Source organism: Sander lucioperca, chromosome 3 (assembly GCF_008315115.2).
Source record: "Sander lucioperca isolate FBNREF2018 chromosome 3, SLUC_FBN_1.2, whole genome shotgun sequence".
In the NCBI taxonomy this organism is placed as follows: Eukaryota; Metazoa; Chordata; class Actinopteri; order Perciformes; family Percidae; genus Sander; species Sander lucioperca.
Window position 1 is genome coordinate 7348096 of NC_050175.1, and position 27841 is coordinate 7375936.

Consider the following 27841-nt stretch of genomic DNA (forward strand, 5'->3'; position numbering starts at 1 on the left):
TCCGCTCCCCCACACATCATACATAATATGCTTTTATATTGACACATGGGGTGAAAACAACTGGCAATCTCTCACTTTACATTTCCTGTAATTTTCTAATAACTTCCTAAGACGTTTCCTGAAAATAACTATGTAATTTGGTGTGTTGTAGGGGAAATAGATGTAATGCTGTGCATCAGTTATTTGAGTTAATTGTGTTGAGTTGTGAGAGGGATTTCCTTAAAATCTTGAGTTAAAAAACACCTTTTCAAACCCAAGTAAATATTCATGTATTATTTGTAACTTAATTCTCCATATATATTAAATGATTATTATGCTTTCTTGTAGACAAGTTTCACATTTGTGCATGTTCATCTCACCTGCTGTGCACTGACTGAAAGACTCTAGTTTATGGTCGGAGTTAGTCGCAGTGTAACAGTTGACTTTGTTTTCCCTATACTTACAGTAGTACCAATTTACATTTAAATGTTTCTAAGTATTTACAGTTGCACATCAGTTGCTTTCGAGAAAATGTTAGGAAACTATAGGACCTGTAAATAAGTAAATAATTAAATGAAGTAAATCATTTACCCTGGTAGCTGAAATGTATTTATATGAAAAATGATGTATTTTGAAGACATTCGTCACATCTCAACATTATGTATGAAGGGCTTTTAAGCTTTTCAACAGTTATTTCTTTCATGATGCTCCAATCTGGATTCATATCAAATTACAGAAGCAAGACACCATCGCATTTCTGTTTCTTCATGACATTAAAAACCCCGCAAAACGCAGACTCAATGGGACAGTTCTTGTCATCTGCTTATCAACACCTAAAAAAGAAATTATATATTTAAAACGATAAAAAAAAAAAAAAGAACAGTTGTGGAGCAAAAATGGCGCCTGGCTTCCTTTTTAACGGCTTGTTGTCTTTGGGCAGATGGCAGTGACCTGGACGCTCTGAGTCACGGCAGCCTGGATAGCTCTGCCGACACTAACCTGGCCGAGCAGGGCCCCTACGCCAAAGTAGACCCCACTGACGATAGATCTAGCACAGGTACACTCAACATGGCTGCTGCTCGACTCCAATCTTTCACATGCAGCCACCTTGTTCTACATCTTTTTCTTCTCTCGCAGTGACATTTTTTTTTAATCCTCCTTCCTTCATTTGTCCCACTCACTGACCATCCTCCTTCCCTCTGCTGCCTGTTTTTCCACCTTCCTTCCGTCCCTGTTGTCCATCCATGTCTCTCCCTGGTTTTGCGGCTGTGGTTTCTGCTGTGCTCTGTCCCTTAACCCTGCCCTTCACTCTGGCCCCTGCCTGTGTTGCCCTTGCATGCAGTCGGCCGCGAGGGCGGCAGCGTGGGCGCCAGGGCCCCGGTGGCCCACTCACACTGGGGGGGCTCTGAGCTCAGAGAAGCCACCCTCCACCCAGGTAATCCTCTCTGTCAGTCTGCATGTCTGTCTCTCTGTCTCATCTCACCTGAGCTGCAGCGTTTTTATTTTCTGTCTTCTTCAGCCCATTCATCGTCACTCTTTTCTTTTCTGCCTCTGTGGTCTCTCGCCTCCTCTTTCTGTCCTCCTCTGTGTCATCTCTCTATCCGGCACATCACAGTCTGCTGCTCTTCTCTTCCTCATCTCTCTCTTTTTTCTCCCGACTCCTCGCTTGTCATTGTCAATTATGGCGAGTAATTACCCAGAGGCCCATTCTTTTTGATTACGGGAAAAAATTTGAATCATGGAGATGGCACCTCGGCAGGAGACGTCGCCAGAAAGACTGAGAGGGAACCACAGCTCACAGCTCAGCAGGAGGGAAGGACCGCGACGTGCAGATCATTGATTATTACAGTCCTGAAATGAGTTTTGTCTCTCGCTATCAGTTGCGAGTCGCTCCATACTGTTTTAAAGCCGAGCTGTGCAGCCTCATGCTTTATTTAGAGATGAAGGTATCATGGCAAAGATGAAAGAGGAGAACAAATCATCAGACAGCTGGTTGCCTGGAGACACAGGGATGTTTTAGAGAGATGGAAGAGTCGGCCTGGAGTGACAGCAGGTTTTTTTCCCCCCACGAACGTCAAGTCTTAACAGTTAAATTCATTAGCAGCTGTGAAACTGCAGTTAGTTTTCTTTACAGTAACTGTAGATCTCTGCATGCCCTGAGGAGGATTCTTTTTATCCAACATATCTTAACTGCTTTTTCCTCTCGCTTCTCTAAAACAGTGATGTGCCTCCCAGAAATGGGGAGATGAAAGGGAAGCTTCACTAGCCTTTTCACTTAGGGCTGGGTTAAAATAATCAATTCTCCAATTAAAATCGATCTTTGTTTGAGTGATCTGATAAAATCCCGAAATCAATCTTTTAATATATGCCTTTTCACCATGGATTTGGTGGATGAAGAACAATTCTTGATGCAAACATTAACCTAGTGCATTATAAAAGATATCTGCGGGTTGCTTCTTGCTTGTACAATTTACAGCAGAAGTTCTCTGAGAATCTCTTTAATATCCAAGCAAAAGTGGTATTGTATCTGAAATTTCCCTAACCTAACTAATATTGAATCGAATCTGAAATGTAATCGACTTGGGACCTTGTGAATCGGAATCGATTCAGGAAATCATTGGCGATACCCAGCCCTATTTTCTCTAGTGTATGTTTTATTTACTTCTCCCTTTTTCACATTTTCAAAAACATCAAAAAGCTTTCAGTTTTGGTAGTTTTCAGTAGATACTGTGAGCACAAAGGGCCCTCAAACCTGAATCAGTAATAGGAGAGGTGTCACATACAGTGTTGTTAAAAGTGCAGCTATTTTGAGAGAAGTTGCCGTCTTGGAAAAATGTGTTCCTCTGCATAGGTTTTCCATGCGTTGTGTTGCATATTTCTGTGATCTTGTGGTTTAATATCGGAGACTATTGTGTCCTTCGTATCTAATGTATGTGTTTTTCTCTCTGTTCTCTCTGTTCTCAAGGGGATCAGTCAGATTTGGGTTATAACTCGCTGTCCAAAGAGGAGGTTCGGAGAGGAGACCCCAGTGCTCAGGACGCCGCCCCTGACAAAGATGACAAGAAGGAGAGCGACTGCAGCTCCTGTCAGTAGTCTGTCGGATCTCATATCACCTGATATTTCTGTCTACTGTACATTCTAAAAAATTATAAGTTGGCAGCCACACAGGATTTCCCCTTCCCTTGCCTTGATTGTTCTCCTCCAGAGATGATTCATTCTTTTTGGTTTTTTCGACATCAAAGCATTGTGGTCGTGTCTTGTCTTTCAGTGGATTTATTTTTAAAGAACAGTGCCGTGTTTCAAGCTGTGCACTTGGTTAAAAAAAAATTAAAATAAAAGTTGATTTAAAATGGTAATTTCTGTGTTTGCAGTGTCAGAGACAGAGAGTGCCAAGGGGAGTAAAGACTGCCTCCCTCAGCTGGACATGGAGATCCATTCCTCCTTCAAACCCCGCGGTATTGTTCGCAGCAGCTGTCCATATGACGATCCATCCTGTAAACCCAAGAGCTCCGCCAGCGCAGGTGAAGGAGAGAACTTAAGTAGATTTAATAGTTTTGCAAAGTGGGTGGAATTGCTGGTAAATGGTTTTTCTTCACATTAAATCCCCCCTTCAAAGTTTTCTTTTAATGATATTCTCAAATAACTTGACGATACTGTAGATCTCTGTCATGGGCATCGGTTTTAATTATTTCATTACCCATGAGCCTCAGCTGCTGTTGCTATGGAGAAGAAGCCAGAGGAAGGAATCAGATCTGTAGTATATTAAGAACACTTTGCTCTTTTTCAGAATTTGAAAAGTGGTAAGATTTCCACTGCTGAATAGGATTATCTTATCTCTACAAAGTATACTCTTTGCAGCCCATGCAACCCAATTTTGAGCACAGTGCAGGGTGTATATGAGGCTGGTTAGTGTAGTACACACTACACTAAATATCACATTTTAATATATAATTAATACATCGCTACACTACACTAAATATTTAATTTAAATAATTAATAAATAACCAGCTTTTCAAAATAACAGTTGAAATGTGCAATTTTAAGCTCATTAAACTATTTGCGCTATTTTATGCTATAACAGTTTTACTGGCATTGCTCCCATTATCCTCCGCGACACGCACTCTTCCACTTTGCCCGACAACTCTTCTCCAAAACAGCTCTGAGATAACAGAGCTCAGCCCATAGCTTCACACACTCCAGCAGGTAGTATGTGTGAAATAAAAACAGGAAACGTAATTTCACTGTGTGTAACTACGCTAACTAACCGTGTGTTGTGAACCGCGTGTAGTGATAAAAAAAATAAAAAAACAGACAACAGCTGTGTCTCAAAGACCGGGCAGCAGCCGGGACATTGAGAATCCACGCGCGAGAGGTGATGATATTTCCAGTCACTTCGTCATGTATTCACTTCGTGGAAACAAGAGAAGAAAGCCTCACTGATGTGAAGAACAGGACAGAGTAACATATATAAATGTTCTCTGCCCACCGTATGCCAACACTCCAGTAAGTCCACTCACCCCGTCTCTGCCCGGGCATGCCCCGGCTGCCGCACATTTGTTGACAAACTCCGACGCACACGCGACGGTGAATTAGCGATTGTTCTCACGGACACACGCGCAATATCAACTGGCTAGTTATCCTCCAGACAGCGACGGACCACGTCTCTTTTTCTTTCTCTCATTTCGGCCATGTGGCGCGCGTGCCCGCGCGCGGTGTGAAGTGCGTCCGCGCTATTGTCCGAGATTTTTTTTTTTTGACGACCTAGTTAAGGCGGTGGGGTTCCCCAGCTTAGGCGGGCCGCCCGACCTGCAAAGTGCTGCGGGAAACCCTGCAGTGTTGTAGGTGTTTCCAAAGCCCGTCTACGGAAAGCCGTTCCACTCCCTATTCAGCCCCATTGTACCTACTTTGGTTGCAGTTCCACCAGAGTTCCACTGGGGGTGATCACGGTCCAGTGCAAAATGAATGGAACTCTATGGAGCTAGACGGCTAAATTTGTCTCTTTCGCCTGATTGTCGTTGAGAAATCTCAGATTTGATTGTAGTTTTTGCAAGTTCAACATGGATTATAGGTCAAAAGTTGAATGAACGAGTACTTATGTCCTTTCGATTTGTTACAGGTTGAGTCGTTGTTGCCCATAACACACTAGCATTCTGCTAATGAATGCTGATTGGTCAGTGAAGGACTGATTACGATCGGAGATCCCGTTTGACGGCATCCGAAGCAGAACCAGAATGTCAGAGTGAATATTTCAGCGTGGTCTTTAAAACATTAGCAAACCTCTTTCTAGCCCGTGTACTGACAGGGAGAGCATAACCTGTCAGCTGTGTTGTCGATGCCTCGAGAGAAAAAAGGAAGTGGCTCAGAGCTTGCCGTAAAGCACTATCTCTGGCCGTATATGTGTATGACGTCATTGACATTTTAAGGCTTTTTAGAACAAAAAAGCCACTTTAAAAAAATCTAACACGCAGCAGTGTGTATTTTCTTAGCCTCCCCTTTCAAATGCAACATTCAAATTACTAGACAAAAAATTATATCCTGAGAAAAGTGGATTTTGAGGGGTATAGCTCCATAGAGTCCCATTCATTCTGCACTGGCCTGTGAGCGCCCCCTATATGGAACTCTGGTGGAACTGCAACCAGTTCAGAAGCCGGAAGTATCGAGAGAGTGGAACTTCTTCCCATATTAGGAATTCTTTGGTGTTTCTTAAGGCGCTGACACACCAAGCCGATAATCGGCCGTTGGACAGTCTGGCGAGGTCAGTGATGAGAGTCTCTCAAAATCTTTTAAACTGACCTTTGTCAGGCTTAAAATGTTTAAGTACAATATGAGATCGTATTCTGAACAAGCTGCCATGACAGTCTGTCTTTGAATTTCCGGAGAAACCAGACCCACGTGACGTGTTCGTCCAATCAGCTGCCGGTTTTCATTTTTGGGCGACAATACAGATTAGCGCCGCCTGCTGTTATGGAGACGTATTACGTCTCGTTGCTTTGCTGTGTTCCGAGGCACTTTTTTGACCAACTCGGGGAGACTGATCAGTCCAACTACCTTTTCTGCCAACGGTCGGCCGTCTGGTCACTGTGTCTGCAGCTTTACTGAAATGTTCCTTGGTCTTAGTTTACATAAGTACACAGATTTGTGCCTTTGACTTATCAGGAGAGTTTCACGCCCATCCAAGCCTTGAAGTGCCCGCCAACAGTCCGTCAACTGACATTGTCTATGCAGAAAATTAACAGGACCTTTACTTCTGGAACCCGAAATAACTCCTCCAGCTTTGTAACTCTGTTGCTTACTCACGTCACTTCTTCCCCTCCCTCTCTCTCAGGGCACGTTGCAGGTCTCCTCTTCACTTCCTCCCTGGAGGAGATTGGTGAGGTCCATGCCAACAGTTTGCTCAGGAGACATAAGAGTGCTCTGGAGGAGGTGGTGGGCAGCGCCAGCAGCGGCTCGGCTCTGGACTGGCAGGGCGTGAAGGCCCGCCGGCTGAGCGGCGACACGGTGGGCAGCAGCGGCAGTGGCACCACTGTCCTTGGCCTGGGTATGAGCCAGGGCGAAACCGACCCAGATAAGATTGCGGGACACCTAGGCGCGGATGTCAAAATTCTCTCTTGTGCCAACTTCAGTAAGAGTAGGAGGCCTCGTTCGCTGGCTCTGGGTGGGTTAGAGGGGGCAGGTGCTGCCAGAAGTCGCGACCACAGGGAGGAGGAAGATGAAGAGGAGACGGAGGGACAGGACTCCAGTGATGAGGACAGAAGTAATACAGAGGCCATTTTTGATTTGGAGGACATAGATTTAGACAAGCCTGCCACAGGGGCTGGCTTCAGCTCCCACAAATCCAACAAATATAATAAGAAACCTGTCAAGCGCAGCGTCAGCTACAGTGGCATGAGCACGGTGACGTCCAGAGGAGCTGTGAAGCGCACAGATATACAGACGGGCTACGACCCTCTATCCCTGCTGGCAGCAGAGTCACAATCCGAGCAGCAGACTGAGGACCAGTACCCAGACGGGGACGAGGACAGCACGCCGAGCGCCCGTAGAGACCTAGCTAGAGAGATCGAGCTCTACATGAACCACATGGGCAGCCCGCTGAGCAGCCGTGCACCCAGTCTGGACCTGCAGGACCCGGCCAGCCCCCTCCTCCTCCACCCCTCCTCGCTCTCTGCCCCCCGCAGAGCCAGCCTGCCCTACAGCTCCCCCCTCAGGACCGCCGGAGTACCCCGCTCCCGCACCTTCCACCCGCCCTCTCCCTCTCAGCCCGTCGCACGCCAGCGTCTATTGTCGTCGCCTTCCTGTCGCAGCTCAAGTACCACCCCCAGCGCCAGCCCTCGACCCAGCCCCTACAGGGATAGGACAGACAGGATGAGCCTGGCGTCCCCTTCGCCGTCCTCGTCCTCTTTCGCTCTGGACACTCTGCTCACACCAACGCTTGATGTATTCAAGACCAGCGTGTTCTCTGCTGGGAAGGGCGTGGCAGAGAAGGCAAGCCGCTGGTACTCCCGTCTCGCCACATACACCACACCGACTAAGGTACAGAGTCTTGTTGTCAACGTTGACTTGTTGTGTGGAAATGTTTGGAAATAGAGATTGATTTTAAAAGCGATTAATTGCCCAACACATGCAGGTTTTAGTCTCTGCTGATTTATTTGATATCATACAGAAGACTCGAGAGCTCGAGATAAACCTATATAACACTGTTGGGATTGTATTTTAGCACTGTATCTGTTTCTGTGGCATTCAGTATTAAGCTCTCATATACTGTAAGCAGTAGTCCAAGATGAGCCTAAAGTGGGAGTGCTGCTGCCATCTTGTGGCTTTTTGCGTGTCAGTGACACTATTCTCCCTGTGGATGGTGTATAAAAGCCTCGATTGACCAACTATCTGTGATAAACTATCTTAACTAAAATTTAGTTTGGAGATGTGGCAACATGACTGTGTGTGAATTAACAGTCATGTTTCCTTAATCCGCAGGGCGGTTTGTTGGTTGGTGGTCCTTTCTAGTGTTTGTATATAATATTTCTAGATTTTAATGATTTGTGTGTTGAGCGAAAGTGCATGCACAAAATGTCTTATTTGTTAAATATATATATATATATTATTTATTATATTATATTATATAATAAAATATATTAAATATTTTATTTGGGCTTCAGGTCTTAGTTATTAATTAACTAACTAACTGTATCTACTGTTGCTGTGAGTGTGTTATAGTTTTCAGATTAGACATCTGTGCTGTCTGTGATGACACTAACCTGCCCGGCTCTCCTCTGTTCATCCAGGACGGTCACAGTGACCGTGTGAGTGTGTCCTCCCTCGGTGTTGGAGATCCAGACTGCTCCTCCCTGCTGGATGAGGAGGACTGTGGGCAGTCAGAGGGCTCCGTGATCTCTCCACAGAGGGATGGCCCTGCGGGGCCCCGCAGGAGCCCCAGACGCAGCAGACTGGGCAGCCCCTCTGCAGGCTCCAGCCTTGGGAGGCCTACATCTCTGCTCCCTGGTAACAAAATGGCCACAAATTCTCACTTCACCGATAGAGCTGAAGGATCATTATATAAACAGCTTTTCTTGTTAGTTTCTAATATGATCAAATGCCAAAACAATGGTTTACTCTGTTTGTCCAAACAAAATGTTTGATTTTTTCAATGTTGTCCCTCTCGATTCAATATTCATTCTTCATCAACATATTTGCCTCATGCTTAATGAAAATGAGACACAGAAAATGTAAAACAGGCTATATGTAACATTTAATTAAAAGGCAAAAAAGCACAAGACATATTTCCCACTTTCCCCAAAACAATTTGCAGTAGACACGTCAACAGAAGAAGTGGGATGAAAAAATGTTGGTTACGTCGTCACAGATGATGGTGAAATGTGAAATATGTGTTGACTCGTTATGTATCGTCACATATTCTGATCATCCTTCATACTCCTGCAGGATGTGTCCTCTCGCCTCCCGGCTTCCCTCTGCCAGACAAGTCGGACCTCGGCTCTTCGCGCTACACCAGCAACACCAGCATCTTCAACAATTACGCCATGGAGGTAAAACTACATGGTGGAAAGGAGAAAAGTAGAATTCAGCAGTTGGGTCACAGTAGTTAAATACTGTTAAAGTCAGGAAAGCAGAAATAATGGTTTGGACAAAATATTTTAACGTACAAATATCTTTATGGAAAGCTTGGATTAAAGTGTGTTTTCCTGCATTTACTCTGGATTTTTGCGAAAGATATAGTATATCTAGTATAATAGTAATATAGTATAATGTTGTGAATTCTCATTTTCTGGAGTTTTTTTTAGTGTCCTTGCAGCCGATTTTCAGAAAGTGAGCATTTTGCAACTAAGGCTTTTCTCTGCACTTATTTGTTACTGTGTGAATGCTGGCAGGAAAGAATTCTTTGATGGTATTTACTCTGTATTAATAGTTTTAGAAAGTGTTTTTTTTTAATAACTTTCAGGAATGGTAAACTGCTTTGCAAGCTTATCATAAAGACCCTGCCTCAGCAGAATATTCCATTACATTGGTATACACTGGCTACAGCAGTTCAAACTCACAGTATAATGAACCTGAGGGCATGCAGCAAGACGTATTTATTCAGTCTGTGACATAACATTGTACTAATAAAGTAAAAACAACTGTAACAGCTTTTAAAGTTGCTTTACAGGCAATACAAATAAAAATATATAATTGATCATTAGTGGTTTAACTAGATGTTATTTAAAATCTTGATCACCTCTGTAAGCTTGTGTGTGTGTGTGTGTGTGTGTGTGTGTGTGTGTGTGTGTGTGTGTGTGTGTGTGTGTGTGTGTGTGTGCGTGTGTGTGCGTGTTTCCAGCTGCTGATCTCCAGCTGCTCTCGCTGTAAGACGTGCGACTGCCTCGTGTACGATGAGGAGATCATGGCTGGCTGGACAGCAGACGACTCCAACCTGAACACCACCTGCCCATTCTGTGGAAACCCCTTCCTGCCCTTCCTCAACGTGGAGATCAGGGACATGCGAGGACCCGGCAGGTAGGCCATTTCATTTTTTAAACTATCCCCTGATTTTTTTTTAAAATGTTGCACAAACTCTGATTGGTGCACAACTGGCTTTTAACCAGTAAAAAGACCACAGACAAAAACAGAAATCTCTGAGATGATAGATATTAGTGTGTTTGTATACCTCATAGTAAAAAGTTGACTGAGAAAATAGGTTGTCCTGGTCTGTAAAAAATAGGCTTTAAATCTCAATAATATGCATGTGTCTCCTTATTAATTTCTGAACCCTGCAGTTTGATAATTATCTCATTACATAAATTACCTTGCAGAAAATAAACAGCGGACTTGACTTTCCCTCTTCTCCTCTCCACAGGCTTTTCCTGAAAGGCAGCCCGTCGGTGGACGAGGCGATGACCTCGTCATACTCTGCCTCCACAGGTTTGGACACGGGGACGTCCACCTTGTCCACCCCCTGTCCTGCAACAGCTGTCTTCCCTCCCTCCCCTGTGACTGCTGTCCAGGAGTGCTCAGGGAGTGAATGGTACTCACCGTCACTCAGTGTTACACTGCATTCTTTTCTATCTTTTTTTTTTTTTTTTTTTTTTTTTTTTAAATGCTGATCTTAAAATGAATTGTTTTTCTGTTTGGTTTGTACTATTTAATACATTATAGTTCAATCAGGGAAAGAGGGTGATTCAATCATAAAAAATATTAGCAGATTTTCCGCATATTAAATTTAAATAAAAAAAAAAAAAAAAAAACTCAGAATGTAAACGCATCTTTACCCCAAGCAGAAAATTAGTCCGATAAATTCAGCAGATTTTCATTCTGGAAACTGTATCAAAAATCGGCAGATTCCGTTTGGGTCCGTTTATTAGAGAAAAACCATATTGAAATGCTATAAGACGAGCAAGATTGTTAATTGACTGAAACTGGAGCAGTATCTTTTCCCAGCTCATTTTTTATTCAGTTTCCAGTTTGTCTGATTACACAATGCTTTTGGATCTGCATTTTAAAAGAGTGATGTGAGATGATCTGCAGCACCTGGTCCTTACAAAGCTGTGTGTGTGTGTGTGTGTGTGTGTGTATGTGTGTATGTGTGTGTGTGTGTGTGTGTGTGTGTGTGTGTGTGTGTGTGTGTGTGTGTGTGTGAACAGAGTGCATGATACCCTGATGCCAAGACATTAGGCAGCAGAATAATATTGTGATTTACTGTATTTTGTTTGTGTCTGAATATTATTGTGATTTGTTGATTATAATATAATTACTAAGTGATTATTGTGTGTTTTGTCTGTTATGTGTTCTGTATGTAAAAGTAAAACTAAACCACACCTTGATTCACTGTATTGCAGACTAAAAACACCTTTAACTAAAAAAAAAAAAAAAATGTAAATGTTGCGACTGTGAGTTGTGTGTTTGTGTTACAAGCTGACTGTCCTCGCTACGTCTTCACAGGGCTCGATCAACCAGAGCTCAAGGTATCAACATCCCCTCGGAGCACAGGAAGGGGGCGCTGGACCCCGGAGCGCCCATGGCCCGCAGCGTCAGCGCCTTTGGTCCTCTGGACGAAGCATCCCGACTCAACCGCTGTGTGCCAACATCAGGCAGCCTGCCCAGCCGTCTCAATGAGACCACGGTATGTCTCAACACAAATATCACAGTGCTACCCCTATTTTCCACCCAGCGCGTCTGCGCTGCGTTCTGGAGGCGCCACGACCCCCCGAGTAATCGCGGCCATCAAGTCAATGCTTGATATTCCACCAGCCGCGTCCCAGTGCGTCCAAGAAGCGTTTGTGTCAGGTGTATTACGCAAGCCGCGGGGCATTCGGACAGCCAGGACGGAAGTGAAACAGCGAGAGCATCCAGTCAATTTACCAAAAGACCCCCCTCAATATAGTTTTAATCTCCTCTACAACACCACGGACGATAAGAGACCTATCCTGGAGGTGGAAGAACACAATAGACATCACAAATCCTTTTTATGAGGACAACACCAGAAAAGAGAAGGCATGGAGTTCAACTGCAGGAGTGCTTGGAGTGGAAGGTAGATACTAGCGCAATAAACACGTGATTGTTCTTTCAAGTATTTGTAGAGACAATAAAATCTGCGAGTCGGGCAGGCAAGACACTCCGCTTCTGAGACGCTCCCGGTGTGGTACGGCACATGGCAGAGGACGGAACAAAACCGCGCCGCAGACGCGCCCAGTGGAGAATCCGGGTTAGCGTATTTGAATCATTCAATACTACCTTCTTATAAAGGTTTAGGCTTGACAAACTTTATGTTAAGCCTAAGACAATATTTAGGTTCGTCAGCAGATTCTTAAGACAAAATGCAAAACTAGCCATACAATCTGCTGTACAATAAACGGCCAGTTGTCTCAATGTTTTGGTAAGCAGATATATAAATGCAAACTAAATCCAGAAGAAGAAGCCAAAGACCCGTGTGGACTTTGAAATGAATGCAGAGACGTTTAAAGATTCAGCTCTGAAAAGAATCTACATGTCAACGACAATCTTAACTTGCTGGACGTTCTCTTCGTGTTTGCAACATTTAAAGCTGCAATAATCAATATTTGTATGTTAATAATGGATCAAATGAGTGTGTAATGTAAAAGGTGTGGCTCATAGTAACAAACCCACAGAGAATTATTACCGGGCCCTGCAGTTCCCCCTGGCTTAAATAAAATACTTGTTTTGGTTTTATGTTTATGTTACGTTTGCATCATCAGTGTCTCAGTACACTATGGAGTACATAACCAATTTATAATGACATTATTATAATAACAGATGTAAAAAAAAAAAAAAGTACAAACAACAGTTTTACAAGAAAAAATAACTATTAATAATTAATAAACAAATATTAAAAAACAGAGTGAATGCTTTGAAAGTGTCAGATTGTTGAAGATGTGAATGGAACTGGTTTTCAGTCTCCTTATGAAAATCTTGGTAGTGTTTATTCTAATAGAGTTTTGGTAGTTTACTGGTATTTGTTGTACAATATTAGGTCGTCTATGCGCCAGGCTTAGATCAGGTTTTATTATTTAAGCCCAACTTGACTTTACATTTTCCCTCATTTTGACTATTCTGTCCCCATTAAAAGAACAAGGTGGGAGTGAACTTCAGCGTAGTGCTTTTATTCACAGCCTGTGGTCTGGACAACCTCCCAGACACTTTGTAGTGCTCATCAGCAGACCATTCACTTATGGCAAAAATAAACCTCACTTCTTTCATTTTTTCCCACCCAGGAGCCCCTGAGCATGGATTGGCGACTCCACAACCCTGAGCCGGTGACGGTTCCCTACCTGAGCCCGCTGGTGCTGTGGAAGGAGCTGGAGAGTCTGCTGGAGAACGAGGGCGACCCGGTGATCACAGAGGCCGACATGGTGGACCATCATCCCATCATCTACTGGAACCTGGTCTGGTACTTCAGACGGCTGGACCTGCCCAGCAACCTGCCCGGTCTCATGCTCACATCTGACCACTGCAACAGAGACTCCCAGGTCAGACACACACACACACACACACACACACACACACACACACACACACACACACACACACACACACACTTATCATTATCGTATTGATCATTTAAACAGTTACAAAATGCTGTTGGATTAAAAGTTGGTGGAAAGTTTTAAGTCTGTTGCACCTACCTTATCACGCCCAACAGTGATGTCATAGTGTACTGACACGCCTTAAAGTACACTTCTACATCACTGCAGCAAGGTGAGAAGTTAAACCACTGGAGGTCAGCAGAAACAAGATTTTCAGCTGCTGTTAAGTTGCTCTTTAAAATCCAGATGTTAAATATAAACTGGAAGTCACACTCGGCTATACTGTATATGGATCTAACTAACTATATTTTTTTAAGTTTCATTGTCTGCAATTTTTTACAGATTTTCATAGAAAAACAGAAACAGATTCTTTTTTTTAAAGGGATTGGTTTAAACTTTTGTCATGATAACATTACGATAAACAAAAATAAGCCTGATTTTATATGGTAAAAATGTTAGTGCCTGTGGCATTAATTCTAAGTAATGCACATGATGTAGTTGGAGGTTAAATTATGTGAATCAGAAGAGTTTAGGGAGACATAGATAACAATATATTTTGTCTGTAAATGTCAAGGTGCCTCTCTCTCTCTCTCTCTCTCTCTCTCTCTCTCTCTCTCTCTCGCTCGTCAGGTCCCTCGTCCCTGGATGTCAGAGGACAGTAAGCACGTGTTGATCCAGATCCTGTGGGACAACCTCAAGCTGCACCAGGACTCAATCCAGCCTCTCTACATCCTGTGGAACACATACAGTGAGTCCCACTGCTCTCACTCTCTCTGTCTGTCTGCAGTTTAAAATTCATCAGGCAGTCGTGTAATTTACACTCACACAAGTACTGACTGCTGCTTGAACTGTTTTTTTAAAAATGTTTTCTGTGGAACAAAACTTTAATTTATCCTCAAAGCAGCAAAAGAAACCCGAAAGAAAAACAGAGCAACAGAAAAATTTGATAAAATAAAAAATAAACGGGATATTTGTGTGGAAACAGCAGGAGTAGACTGAGATTAAGAAACAATTTAAATATCGATTTGTTGTGTTTTGTGAACCTCCAGGAGCTGGAGCTTCTCCCAGCATGCTCTGAACCAAAGGCAGGAACTGATCACTTGTCTGTGATCTTTTTTTGTTTTGCTTTGTTTTTCTGTTCGCCCTCAAATCTTAGCTAATCTAATCTCTAATCTTAGTTTACTTTTGAAGAAAATGAAAAAAAAAAAACTTTAACCAATTAGTTGTGTGACTACAATGTTATGTATTTTGTGTTATGTAAGTTCTACAAGTCGTTATAAGATCTGTTGTTTGCATCATGTATATGCGTGTTGTTTTTGGAGGTGGGGGTTGACATGCCAAAACATTTCCTATATACGGGAGTCGTGGTTTACGTTTTGGAAGCACTGGTCTAGATAGTGTGGCAGTGTGTTTCCACTGGAGTGCGGATCGGGCCGCATTTTTCTGTCCGAGCCCGGGCCGCGTCCGACAGAGCAGTAACCGAACCCGGCCCGAGCCCGACAGGCATTAAGATATTTATGTCCAAGCCCGACCTGAGCCCGACGCAGTTAAAATCTCATTTTTTTTTCATACTAATGACACATGTACGTTTGTTTGTGTGGAAAGCCCGCTTTTATTAAGCAACTGTAGGAAGGCATTCGGAAATGTCAACAGATGAGCGCATCAGCGCACACGGGGCAACAAACACATGTTAATACAGGCGCGCAGTTGGCTACCTACATAACTAGCTGTTTTAAATTTAAAATGTTCAATGCCTTATCGCGCTGATGTGACCGAGTCCGACCCGAACCCGAACATCATTTCTAAATATCTGTCCGAACCCGACCCGTGGTATCGAAGTATCCATCCTCTATCCATCTGTTTTTATGCACATTTTCAATTTGCACCAATTTATTTTTTTAAATATCCCAAAAAATGTTTGGCTGAGGTGGAAAAGTTGGTTTATTGCTAAAAGCAAAATGCGACAAAGTTCAAAAGAAACAGACTTTAAACATGACGTACATCAACGTCAACTGAAGAGACGAAAAATGGCGGCAGAGCAAAACATCACATCTGTCTGGAGTGACGAGGAGACGGTATCCTTCTTTAAAAAAAAATACATATTTCCATCATGTTTTCCACATTGTTTTAGTCCGTTTGAGTTTTGACTGCCACTCTTTTAATTACAGCATCTCGTTTGAGCCATCTTCTTCTGAAATGGTTTAATGGCGCCTGACTGGTGAATTAGCACCCCCAGCTGTTTACGCCACTAACACCAACTTATTACCACTAGTGTTACATATTTTTGGAATTCATGGTCAATAAACCTCATTTATAGGAAATCATACCTAAAAAGAAAAAAGCAGACATTATGAATTATTTTGACTAATATTAGAGGAATATATATGTTGATGGATAATCAAAGACTTTAGTCTGGCTTTCACCAGACCAAGCTCAATCTTTTAAGATTGAACATTAGTCTGGGGAGTCTGCTCTGTATTTTCTACTGCACAAGAGGCGTGATCAACGGGCATAGTTCAGATGACTCTGTACGCAATTGGATAGTACTTCTACCAATCAGACCAACGATCCGGGTGACGTAGCAGCGACAACGGCATCAACGGGTTGCTGCGCTTCGGTGGCGGCTTGTTGAATGTAAACAAAAAGCTGCTTGGTCGCTTCTCTATCGTCATCATGTTAAACCCGCCAATAGCACGCCAGGTGAATAAGCCAGTTTGTGATTGGTTCCCGCAAAATTGTAACAGAAGCAGGATAGAATAATGTACAGGTTTCCAGCCTGAGCTGCAGGGAGAAATCAAATCGCCGGCAGATCGGGCTGGGTTTACCCAGTCTACAAAGACTTGTGTATGTCAAAGTTTAGTCAGAATACTGTTTAGAAACCGTTTACATTTTTTTTCAAATGCTAGAAAATTGAATAAAACACTCAATTGAATTCAATGAAAGTAGTGATCATTGTACTTGCGAAGAGCGTTGTAGGGAACCATCCATGTTATTTTGGGGTAATTTGGTTAAAAAGAAACCCATATTTCTGACATAGACATTTTGATAACATGAGGACAACAGGAGGGTTAAAAAAGAGTGGAAATTCTGAAAAAAGGCCAAAAGTCGTGAAAATGTTTTTATTCTTGGCTCAGGTGGAACAGTGTCTGGATCGATAAAATGCTACAACGGGAACAGGCTTAGTACATTAATCATGATGAACGTGAAGTAAATGACTTGAACGTCCACTGATGAAAAAGGCGGCGGAGGAAAACATCAGATCTGCGTGGAGCGATGAGGAGACTCTAACCTTCCTCACATTAATACATGAAACAAACAGAAATGCAATATTTCCATCATTGTTTTCCATAGTTTGAGCTCTGACTGGAGCTCTTTTAATCACATCATCTCGTTACAACTCTCTCATGTGAACACGTCTGTTGCTTAGCCCAGTTTGTAGTAATTGATTATTTAATGGAGAAGGAGGCGATGGGAGGCAGCTAGCTCCTCCGGTAGTCTGCTAATCCTTGTGCTAACAGGCTCTGTCTGCTCTCTGTCTTTCAGGGCTTAATTGTACTCTGTTGTTAGAGAGTGAGTGTTCATCTCTGCTGCAGACTCCCACAGATGAGTCCTGTTGTTTGTGTCCTGTACTGTCCGAGGCCTGCTGCTGCTGTGTCTCCCTCTGTTATGTGCTCTTTGCCTGATGCATTGCAGTGTCGTCTTTTGAAAGCCTCTACTTTTTCCATGGTTTCACAGTGTTTTTGGAATGAAAGTCTCTGTGCAGTGTGAACTTTTACGGAGGGGTTCTTTTTTTGTTTCGTGAAACTCTTGTTGGAAACGTGTTTGTGTCAAATACAACCCTGCTCTGTATTTGAATGTAGGTTTGCATCTCTGGTGAATGTGTTTCTCCACTCGCTGACATCCAGATGTTTTATCCAGCAACTCCTAAAGTAGGACATTGTTGTCGTACTTAAAGGGCTGGGTACTGAACACCAGCCTCATCCTGCTGGTTCTCCTGAGTACCTTTTAGTTTGTATTTTAAGCGGTTAATTTCCCCATTTATATTTCCCCTCATAAATCCATTTCTAAGAGAGAAATAGTATAACAACCTTCTTAAAAGGGACAGAGTGCAACCGGTATCATGGAGAAGAAGAAATGTACAAAATAATAAATGATGCTCTCAAATTAATAGAAATGACTGCTCTTGAATCATAATTACGTAGAAAGCTCTATGAAGTATTTTCTCCATTACACTTGCTGGGTTCTGCATAAAAAATTTGACATGTCTCTAAATATTATAAATAAGTATATAATAATAATAATAATAATAATAATAATAATAATAATAATTGTGTGTTAAGTATGGTTTTGGCAATTATTCTAAATTTAGTCTTTAATTTTTTTTAAATAAAACTTAAATTGTTACATTAAAACGTGTTTTTTTTATAAAATATTGTTATTATTGACTTTTGTTGGAAAAAAAGGGAAAAAAGTTGTATAATAATGAAATATTTCAGACTTGTTTCTACAGTACATGCCAAGCTTGTATGTACACCCCACTCTAAGTACTAACAACTTTATTTTTCAATATTGTTTTTTTTTTTTTCTTCAGGGAATTGTTACTTTTACTAGATCTAACTCAGCATACAATAAGCAAACTATATGCCAAATGAAGTACTGCTTTATACCAGTACAGGTACCCAGCCCCGAGTACTTTTCATCTGAGTGAAAACCTGTTTCATGAGAACTAATCGGAGATAAAAAAAAAAAAAAACATCTTCATTTTGCATTATTGTTTCATGACTCCAGCACTAATGTGACGAGTCCAGTGCTGAACTGAACTATGTGCGTGTGTTTCGGCAGATGTGGGTTACCCTCTGTCCCGGCCGGTCCCGGAGGAGGAGAAGCCGTTCAGCGAGGAGTTGCTGCAGAGCGTGGTGAAGAGCATCCAGAGGAACGACGTCAGCCGGCCGATGGCTCAGCTGCTGCAGCTGCTGGCTCAGACTCTCGGAGTCAAAAGGCAGAGGTCAGCATTGACGCGTCAAATCAGGATTACTTATTTAACTTTAGAGCAGGGCTCTTCAACGGTTTTTTTAAGCCAATGAGTCGCACATGCGCAGTAGCTAGGTAAGGACTACTAGCTAGAAGCTAGCGCTGCTAGCGGTTAGCCACCTTGTTCTCAATGGCAAAACACTGCTACAACACTATAGAACTACTTACATGTCCCTCGTCTGCAGGTATTCCACGCAAAGTTGGAAGTGTGCCCTCGTTTAGAAGAAGTCTCCCGGCTAATCCTGCCTTGTACTGACCGAAGTTGGAGAAACAGCTAGCTGATGTGGTATTAGCTAAAGTGGTTAGCACACACCAAATGTTTCGGCCGATGACATAGACGGCCCTGCCTATTTTCACCGGCTCAACCGGAGACTAGGTTTGCACGATATTGACAAAATGTGATATTGCGATATCGATATTAATTTCGATATTTTTAAACATATGTAAAATTACAAAGGTTATGGGAAAATGCATCAAAATAGATTCATAACAAATACAACACAAGGTTTATTTCAACTGACAGTCATATTGGACTGGTCCAACATGAATAAATAAATAAATAAGGACCATGACTACAGAACAGGACATGGTTTACTGGTTGGACAGTATAAAATAAATAAATAGAACAGGACACAACTTTTCTTTCGCTTCTCTCATTCGTTCCGTTTTGTTGTCTCTTATCTATTTCTTCACTTATTGTCACTCTGTTGAAATATGCACACACGTGGTACGCTCCATAGGGTTTGTCACGTAGTGGACGTGTGCTGACGGGTACTAACGTGTGCACGTGGCATGATAACTGGCCAATGAAAAATGATTATTATAGCGTTTCATGCTCTGAATTAAACAACACTAAGCCACACAGCCAACACACATTCCACAAAATAAACAAAATATTGCATACTTATCGCAACACTTTCGATATAATATTGCGCAATGTGATATCGCTATAATGATATTGAGTCGATATATCATGCACCCCTACCGGAGACTGAAGGCAGGACACATTCAGAAACCTGTATCTCACTCAAAACAGCATGGATGTTTTTTTTTCCAAGTTTATATGTGTGTGGGCACTTTAATGCATCAATAATTATGATCTCTATAATATATGTATTTTGAAATTCTGCATAAAGAGTACTTTTACTTTTGATACTTTAAGTATATTTTGATGCTGATACATTATGTACTTTTAAGTAAAATTTGTAAATTTGAATGCAGGACTTTTACATTCACTTACAGTACAATAACAAATTTAGTGGCTTAAAAAGAGAGTCTGATGATTTCAAACCGTCCCATTCTTTATGAAACTGATATGATAATTGCTATGAAGGCAGTGTATCCAGTTTGCCTTGTAAATCAATCTGTATTATCATTGTTCCACTCGTATTTTCCACAAAATATGGCTAAATACACTGCGTCACAGAAGTGTATGTTATTAAACAAAAATAATTTTGGGTTAACTTATTATGTGGTTGTATTGAAAGAGTAAAACATACATTTGTGTTTAGAAAAGGAAATGATGAGAATGATATGTTTTAAAGCAAATTGTAAACTCCAGCGACTCTCCTCCTCCTCAGGAGTTTGTACAGAGACGTCCTCTTCCTCTCTCTGGTGGCTCTGGGAAAAGATAACATTGATGTTGGTGAGTCTTTATTTGATGTTTAAATGACTACATGATGTCATAATGTCACAAATTCCAGTTTTAAAGACATACCATTATTTTAACAGTATTGTATCAGTATCAGTGGTTTAATCTTTTGTTTAATATATACATTTTAGTTGAGTTTTGGGATAAAAAAAATTTTTTTTATTCAAGTAAAAAAAAAAAAGAATTCAAGAATTTGGTTTAAACCTGCAAGAATTGATTTATTTGGCCACGAGGGGGCAGCATGAACAAGCTGACCCAAAGCAGAGCATGGGAGTGGAGTGGACAGGTGAGAGTTTCCGCTCCTTGCTCACGGAGCTATTTCCCGCTCAAAGCCGCTCCACGCTCAACTCTGATTTCATCCCGCTCTCCTCAAATTGCTCACGTCTCGCTCCAAAAAAAGAAGCTCCACAAGCAAAAAGTCCGCCGGATGACGGGCACTGGAAGCTTGGAGAGGGAGGGCGGGCGCCGTTCACCTGCATGTACTGTGCTGCAGTAACACCGAGACGGGCTCTGGCATGCTTCGAGCCAATACCGGCTCACACTTAAACCTTCCTCCACAGCGCTGCGGAGGAGGGTCTGGCTAGTCCACACAGCATTCCGGGATGGGAGAAAGACGTGCTGTGGTTTATTGGCATTTCTTTAAACCAATCACAATCGTCATGGGCGGTGCTTAGTGCCGGACGGAGCAACAATGCAAAATAGCCTTGGGAAGGAACTTGTTTTGGTGGAACGTTCACGTTCAAAGGTTGTTTTAGTTGTACAACAGAAAACTCAGATTGGACAGATAGTCTAGCTAGCTGTCTGGATTTACCTTTATCTGAGGAGCAGTTAACCATAGTCCTCATAAATCCACCAGAGTTTAGAACGCCAACACAAAGGAAGCGGAAGGTGAGGGACATTGGGCCGAAAAGAGAGAATTTCCGGCGGCAACGGAGCAATCCTGGAAGTGGAACGTCGTGGATATAGACTAGTAGGACACTAAAACGCTCCATAGAGCTGAGGAGAACTGCAGAACCAGTTGATATTCTCTGAGCGTGTGCACGTAGTCATTTGATCTAATGACGATGGAAAAATATTGTTAAGAGCAGCTTTCAAAGGATAGAAATGGTAAAGCTTGATTAAAAGACTCTTTTTGTTTCATCTCTTCTTCCCTCAGACGCCTTCGATCGTGAGTACAAGTTGGCGTACGACCGCCTGGTGCCGAGCCTGGTGAAGCTGACCCATAACTGTGACCGTCCTCCCAGTGCCGGGGTCATGGAGTGCCGCAGGACGTTTGGAGAGCCTTACCTGTGAAACTCTCGCCTTCGCACAAACCAGGATCAACTCTCACCGCCCCCCCCCCACGTCATCGCTTTAAGACGAGCTCAGGAAACCTGTTGGAAGACTGTGAATGTTTTTGAGAAAACTCTGCAAGTGATCATGAACAGGTACAGTGGACGGCGTTCAGCGTTACGTAGCCTGGAACAAAACTTAAAAAAAGAGCCCTACAGACTTTATCTCAACTAACTGAAGATGGAAACGCCACTCACACCGTTCATAAACACGTTTCTTTGGAAATCCTGTGGAAGTTATACTGTACATACACAGCAGTAGAGGATCTTTTTTTTTAAATGCAACATTTATATTGTATAGTCATACAGCAAATGAAGACTAATATTAGCAATATTTTAACTTGAAAACTCTATTTATACAAAGTAAGCTTTATTTATTGTAGCGTCTTCTTTATGTTGGCGTTTAGTGTTTTATCGTTGTCGCCGGGTGTTTGTCGTCTCGCAGTTTCAACCGCAGCGCCCGAAACACAATGTTGTAGTACGGATTTAGTGTCTGTTGTAAATGATGTCTAGGTTTTGTGTGCTTTATGAGTCAGAGCATCAAACAAAAAAAAAGGTTTTAATTAGAGCTGCAATGATCAGTAAATCGGCAAAAAATGAATTCAAGGTTTTGGACTGTTGGACTGAAAATGATGACATGCTTTATGAATTGACAAAATAATCAGCAGATTGACCAAATGTTGCCAAAATAGTTGCAGCCCTAATTTAAATGTTAAAAACCACTTTTTAACGCTGCCTTTAATCTTGAATGTTAGTGCAGATTCTAAAGATAAATGTCCGCTGTACTGCCACTACCGTTAACTACAACGCTCTATATTTCATTCATTTTAACTTCCAAGTTTTGTTCCTAAACTGAATATTTTTAGTGTGTTTACAAAACTTGTTTTTGAACTTTAAAGGTCCCATGGCATGAAAATTTCACTTTATGAGGTTTTTTAACATTAATGTGAGTTCCCCCAGCCTGCCTATGGTCCCCCAGTAGCCAGAAATGGCGATAGGTGTAAACCGAGCCCTGGGTATCCTGCTCTGCCTTTGAGAAAATGAAAGCTCAGATGGGCCGATCTGGAATCTGCTCCTTATGACATCATAAGGAGGAAGGTTACCTCCCCTTTCTCTGGTTTGCCCGCCCAGAGAATTTGGCCCACCATGAGAGAGAGAGAGAGAGAGAGAGAGACATCATGGCTTGCAAACAAGCAAAGTGGCAGTTGGTCAAGGCCACTCCCCCACCCTCCACCTTGCCCCCCCCACCCTCCACCTTGCCCCCCTCCCCCCTCTCTCCTCCTCAATAGCATTTAAAGCTACAGACACAGAAATGGCACATCCTAAGGAAAGCTCATTGTGGGACTGGCTCTAGTGGCTGTAATTCTGCACCAAGGCTGAATTTCACGAAAGATACTTCAGGTACAGTATTAGGGGACCACTAAGGTCTATGTAAAAGCATCCAAAAAGCAGCATGTCATAGGACCTTTAAAAAAAGTTATCGTTCATACGATGACGAAATATTTACTTTGCTCCATCAGTGAAACGCTGCACCGCATCAGTATTACTGCTGATCGTCTTCGTACTAAACGTGCTGACTCACTACAGTATGAAAGGTTTGTCCTAAATATACAAAACCAAATAAGATGCCAGCCCAGTCACTTTTCTGTACGTAGTCACTGTCGAAAAACACTTTAGTGTGAGTTAACGTTTTGGCAGCCATGTTGGAGGTTTACAGTTCTTTTTACAAAAGCCTGTTGCATCTCTTAAAACAAAAATTCAGGTATATTGCAACTTGGGATTTTAAATTCCGTAATGTTATCCTTCATTTCTGTCAGCTACTATAACATTGCACTCGCCAAAATAATAGCTCACGGCGCTACAACAAAGTCTGACAGGACAAGAAACAGTTGTTTTTTTTTGGGGGGGGCATTTCTGCCTTTTTTCGATAGGAAAGCGGAGACATGAAAGGGGGAGAGAGAGGGGGGAAGACATGCAGGAAAACCGTCACAGGTCAGATTCGAACCCTGGACCTTCTGCGTCGAGGAATAAACCTCTGCACACGTGCGCCCACTCTACCAACTGAGCTAACCAGCCACAAGAAACGAAAAAGAGGTTTTTCTGTAAGGTGTCCTTAAGTGCTATGAAAGGCGCCCATAAATAAAATGTATTATTATTATTATTATTATTAAACATGAACAGTCAGTAGATCGGACAAACCCGTCCGTCCAGATGATCTAAACCACTTTATTTGGAGGTAAAACAAAGTGAGCACACACCCAATCTGTTGGTAATATCCCAGAAAAAGAAGCTTTACCCAGGCTTTTTTCTAATTATTTAGATATGCATTTACATAACCAGCCTTTTTAAATGTTTATGCATGTACTACATGTTCGCCCTGTGACAGTATTAAACAAGTGAATCTCTCGTTAGTGTGTTCCACATCAATTGATGAGCTCTGGATTGTTTTTAATGTGAGTGTTGCACCCAAAGGTGGCTTCTGTGATTTCTCTATGGTGCATTATTAAGATTTTATGATTGTCATCGCATTGTTTTTTTTTTTTTTACTATCTGTGCACATACATTAAGAACTTCTGTACAAAGCACAGCTTTGGGAAAATGTTTAAAAATACCCCACACGGTAACATCTTGTTTCATGCACCAGCTTTATCTCCTCCATACCAAAAAGGGATTCTCATTTCAGTGCCCACAGGAAATAATTATGATGCAGTAACAGAAGGTAGGAGAGCGATTCTTTTCTAGTTGGCGTTTGCCATTTCACCACATTAATGAATGAACAGAATTTTTTGGATCCCACGGACGCTGGAGCCATTTCAGAATCATTTCCAAGTTAAATATTTTCAAAACATGATACCATGGCAACATTTAAACTTTATCAATGTAAAGATATATTTTCCCCCTCCAAACCATTTCTTTGAAAAAATGCCCTCTGACGAGATGGACATCATGCACTAGTGTTTGTAAAAGTACAGGAAGTAAATCAGGACTTTAATATAGAAAATGCAAAACAAAGGCACACAGATCTGTAAATGTGTGACTTCATATTGGGATGTATACCAAAATCTCAATTTCTGCATTTTTAAAGCTAAAGTTCTGATTTTATTTCCATTAAAAGGATGGAAGTGAAACAGATATTTGCTGCGGGTTGTTAACGTGTTGAAGAGATGCTGTCGGGGGAAATAATGCCAAATAGATTCTGGATAGAACTGGATGTAAGCTGGATAAGAACTCGTCAGTCAGCACACATTTCTTATCATTTTCATGTGTATGTTAATCAAAAGTGAAGACTGACGCAATGGTTAAAGGAGGACCTTCAAGTCTAAACTCAAGAAGGTCTCATGAATGTCAACCATGTGTGTAATTTGTGGAAACCACAACTGGAAAAGGCAGCACGTTTCACTTTGCCCCTAAAAAGTGAACCAGGAGGGGACACATCAGCTGGAAGAAAAGCTGCCATTCATCTGTGGGTTTTTGTTGTTAAAAAGTTGTACAAAGTGAATGATTTTGCAGAATCTGGGGCCATGTACATTTTACCTCGCCCTTTGTAGAAATCACATTTTATAACATGTGCAAAAGGTCCCTTTTAGATGTGGTGAAGGTTCTGTACAGCGACCAGATCTCCAGGACTGTTTAACTGTAAATAAAATCACTTACACTCATTGTTGGCTTTTTGTCTTCTCTTTTTAAAGTACTTCTGCAATACTAACTTTTGAGTTATGGCTATGAGGAAAGCAATGTTGGTGGATCTAACTGTTGAAATGACTGCCATGATGAAATTTCTACAAATACGTATGGCCCACAATTATCAAGGTTCTGAGTCTGGAGCTATTGACCACTGGTAATGCTATGGAGCAAAGTTTTTTTTCCCCGACTGGGTCCCTGTAATGTTTCCTTTTTTGGGATTGTTCAGGTGCCGCCAGAAATTCCGCCGGATGTCCCTTATGAGCCCGATAGCCGTTACCTTCCGCTTTCTTTGTGTTGGCATTCTAAAATCCGGTGGATTTCTGAGGACTGAGGACTCTGCAGGGCAAATCCAGACAGCTAGCTAGACTATCTGTCCAATCTGAGTTTCTGTTGCACGACTAAAACTACTTTTGAACGTACACGTGTTCCACCAAAACAAGTTCTTCCTGGGGGAATTTTGCAGAGGCACCGTGCTCTGTCCGGCGCTAAGTGGCGCCCATGACAATTGTGATTGGTTAAAAACAGCAGCGCTGTGGAGGAAGGTCTGGCAGTCCGAGACTACCTTTTGTTTATATCGAGAACATGCAGTAGGTCTCTGGTGGCTCCAACTCATTTCAAACACAACAATGCTCAACACTCAGTAGCGTTGGAAACGTTGCAAAGCACCCACAAAGGCAGTGAAGAAGAAGAAGACATGGATGTAAACATGGATGTATTAAGAGAATGTCAATGTGAGTTTTCCACCTATTCCTGCCCTACTGTGCTGTAATTGGCTAGCATTAAACCTAACCATGACTTCTTCTAACGTTCGTGCACCGTTTTGCTAAGGTTGCTGGGTTGAAAGACAACGGGCTTTGAGGTGCGTTTTCTTTTGTTTGGTGGGTGTGTCAGAGATGTTACCCAATCAGCAGCAACGTGAATGTCAACTCGTGCACCAAAGCAGGGTGTTCAATGCACCACCGTTTCAGTTTAAATAAACGTATTGCTACGTTTTGTCGAGGTTGAACGTCGAGGTTAGCTTTTTTTTTTAAATTGGCTTTGCTTAAAGCTACATTGTGTAAGAATTTCTCCCATCTAACAGAGGTTTTTGCTAAGAATCAACTAAAAAAATTACACAATGTAGGTTTAACATAACTTTTGATTACAAGAAAACTCCACAGGGCACCTTTAAGTTACTGTCAGCCTCTACAAGACTTTGCTAACATACTAACGTCATCATGCAAACTGTATGCATGGTAACAGCAACATACCAAATGCTAGCTTGTTACCATTCTTCCTGTGAACTTGTTAACATTAGCATGCTAAAATGCTAAATCCTAGATGCCACTTTCATTCTTTTCCCCAATAATATTGCACACACACGACTCCAGTTCACTGTTAAAAAAATAATTTATTGCAGCATGGAATTTTTATTTGAAATGCTGATAGTTTTCCTATCAATAATACATGTTTGCATCCACTTTAATCCAACAAGAGCATTTAACAAGACAGTAACATCTGACAATGTGACACCTCTCAGGGGTTTCTCACAGCTAAGACACACAATCACGGTTTGTCTCCACCACAGTTAGGTTGACAAAATGAAATATTTGTTCACACAAAAACCTTCTTTTCTACACTGAACAAACACAACTTTGAATACAGAACTGACTTTTAGAGAAAATACTGAACATGCAAAACTGAAGTTGCATCTAGCAGTTTTGAGTTGCTGCACAGTAAATGTGAAACTTCCACTGCTGTAGTGTATTTAGTTAACGTATTAAAGTCACAAACATTCAACATTCATCAACATCATTAAATATTGAAACGAAAACTCACCACCCGAAAACTCTTTTTAAAATGGTCAGTGGTGATGATCTGTGTTTGTTGCATTTCTGGTACAGTTTGATTGTGTGCTTTTCTATTTTCGTTGTAGATAATTGTGCAGTCACATCCAGATATTTCCAGCAGCTACAGTGGAGTCTTACAGCAGAAAACATATCTAAAACAGGTTGTGTTAAAGTGCTCATACTTAGCTTTTTCCCTTTCCTTTATTGTGTTATATATCTTTTTTGTGCACGTTGTAGGTTTACAAAGTGAAAAAGCCCAAAGTCCACCCCAAAGGGACTTACCATCTCCAACAGAAAACACTGTTCACAAACTGCTCCAAACAGCTCTATTGTAGTCCAGCCTTCACTTCAGAGACAAACGTGGTCACTTTGTAACACACGTTATAATGCTCGCCTAGCTGCTAGCGTGGCACACCCTCATACTCTGCTTCTGACTGGCTAGTAGTCCTTACCTAGCTACTGTCAGGGCACGACCTCATACTCTGCTTCTGACTGGCTAGTAGTCCTTACCTAGCTACTGTCAGGGCACGACCTCATACTCTGCTTCTGACTGGCTAGTAGTCCTTACCTAGCTACTGTCAGGGCACGCCCTCATACTCTGCTTTTGACTGGCTAGTAGTCCTTACCTAGCTACTGCGCATGTGCGACTCCCAGAAAGATGGAACAGAAGTGTGATGCCTCACTCTGTAGCTAAAACAGAGAGCTCAACACACAGGGTGAAAAGAGGAGCTGCAGCAATGTGCAGTACAACAAAAATATGGTGTTTTTTGAAAATTAAACCATGTAAACCTATTCTGATATGACCTC

General features: G+C 42.0%; 1 protein-coding gene and 1 long non-coding RNA gene across 8 annotated transcripts in view; both read left to right on the forward strand.

Annotated features, from left to right (window-relative positions):
• Positions 1-22415, forward strand: part of LOC116067206 (C-myc promoter-binding protein-like) — an 86938-nt gene extending 64523 nt beyond the window's left edge. For 2 of the 7 annotated variants that reach the window (XM_031323559.2, XM_035999213.1), the window contains 15 exons: positions 920-1036; positions 1322-1414; positions 2945-3064; positions 3351-3500; positions 6305-7509; positions 8259-8475; positions 8914-9017; positions 9809-9984; positions 10325-10492; positions 11407-11587; positions 13197-13451; positions 14139-14256; positions 18351-18513; positions 20120-20184; positions 21347-22415. In XM_031323559.2, coding sequence (XP_031179419.1) covers positions 920-1036; positions 1322-1414; positions 2945-3064; positions 3351-3500; positions 6305-7509; positions 8259-8475; positions 8914-9017; positions 9809-9984; positions 10325-10492; positions 11407-11587; positions 13197-13451; positions 14139-14256; positions 18351-18513; positions 20120-20184; positions 21347-21483 — 3269 coding nt within the window. In that variant the 3' untranslated portion in view covers positions 21484-22415. Of the gene's footprint in view, positions 1-919; positions 1037-1321; positions 1415-2944; positions 3065-3350; positions 3501-6304; positions 7510-8258; positions 8476-8913; positions 9018-9808; positions 9985-10324; positions 10493-11406; positions 11588-13196; positions 13452-14138; positions 14257-17051; positions 17754-18350; positions 18514-20119; positions 20185-21346 lie in introns of those variants that run through there. The other 5 variants (XM_035999214.1, XM_035999215.1, XM_035999216.1 and 2 more) reach the window with 3 other exon arrangements.
• A 581-nt stretch (positions 22416-22996) lies between these two features.
• Positions 22997-25181, forward strand: LOC118494688. The gene is made up of 2 exons (XR_004896815.1): positions 22997-24051; positions 24110-25181. It is a non-coding gene; the product is annotated as an uncharacterized LOC118494688 (long non-coding RNA).
• Positions 25182-27841: the final 2660 nt, after the last annotated feature.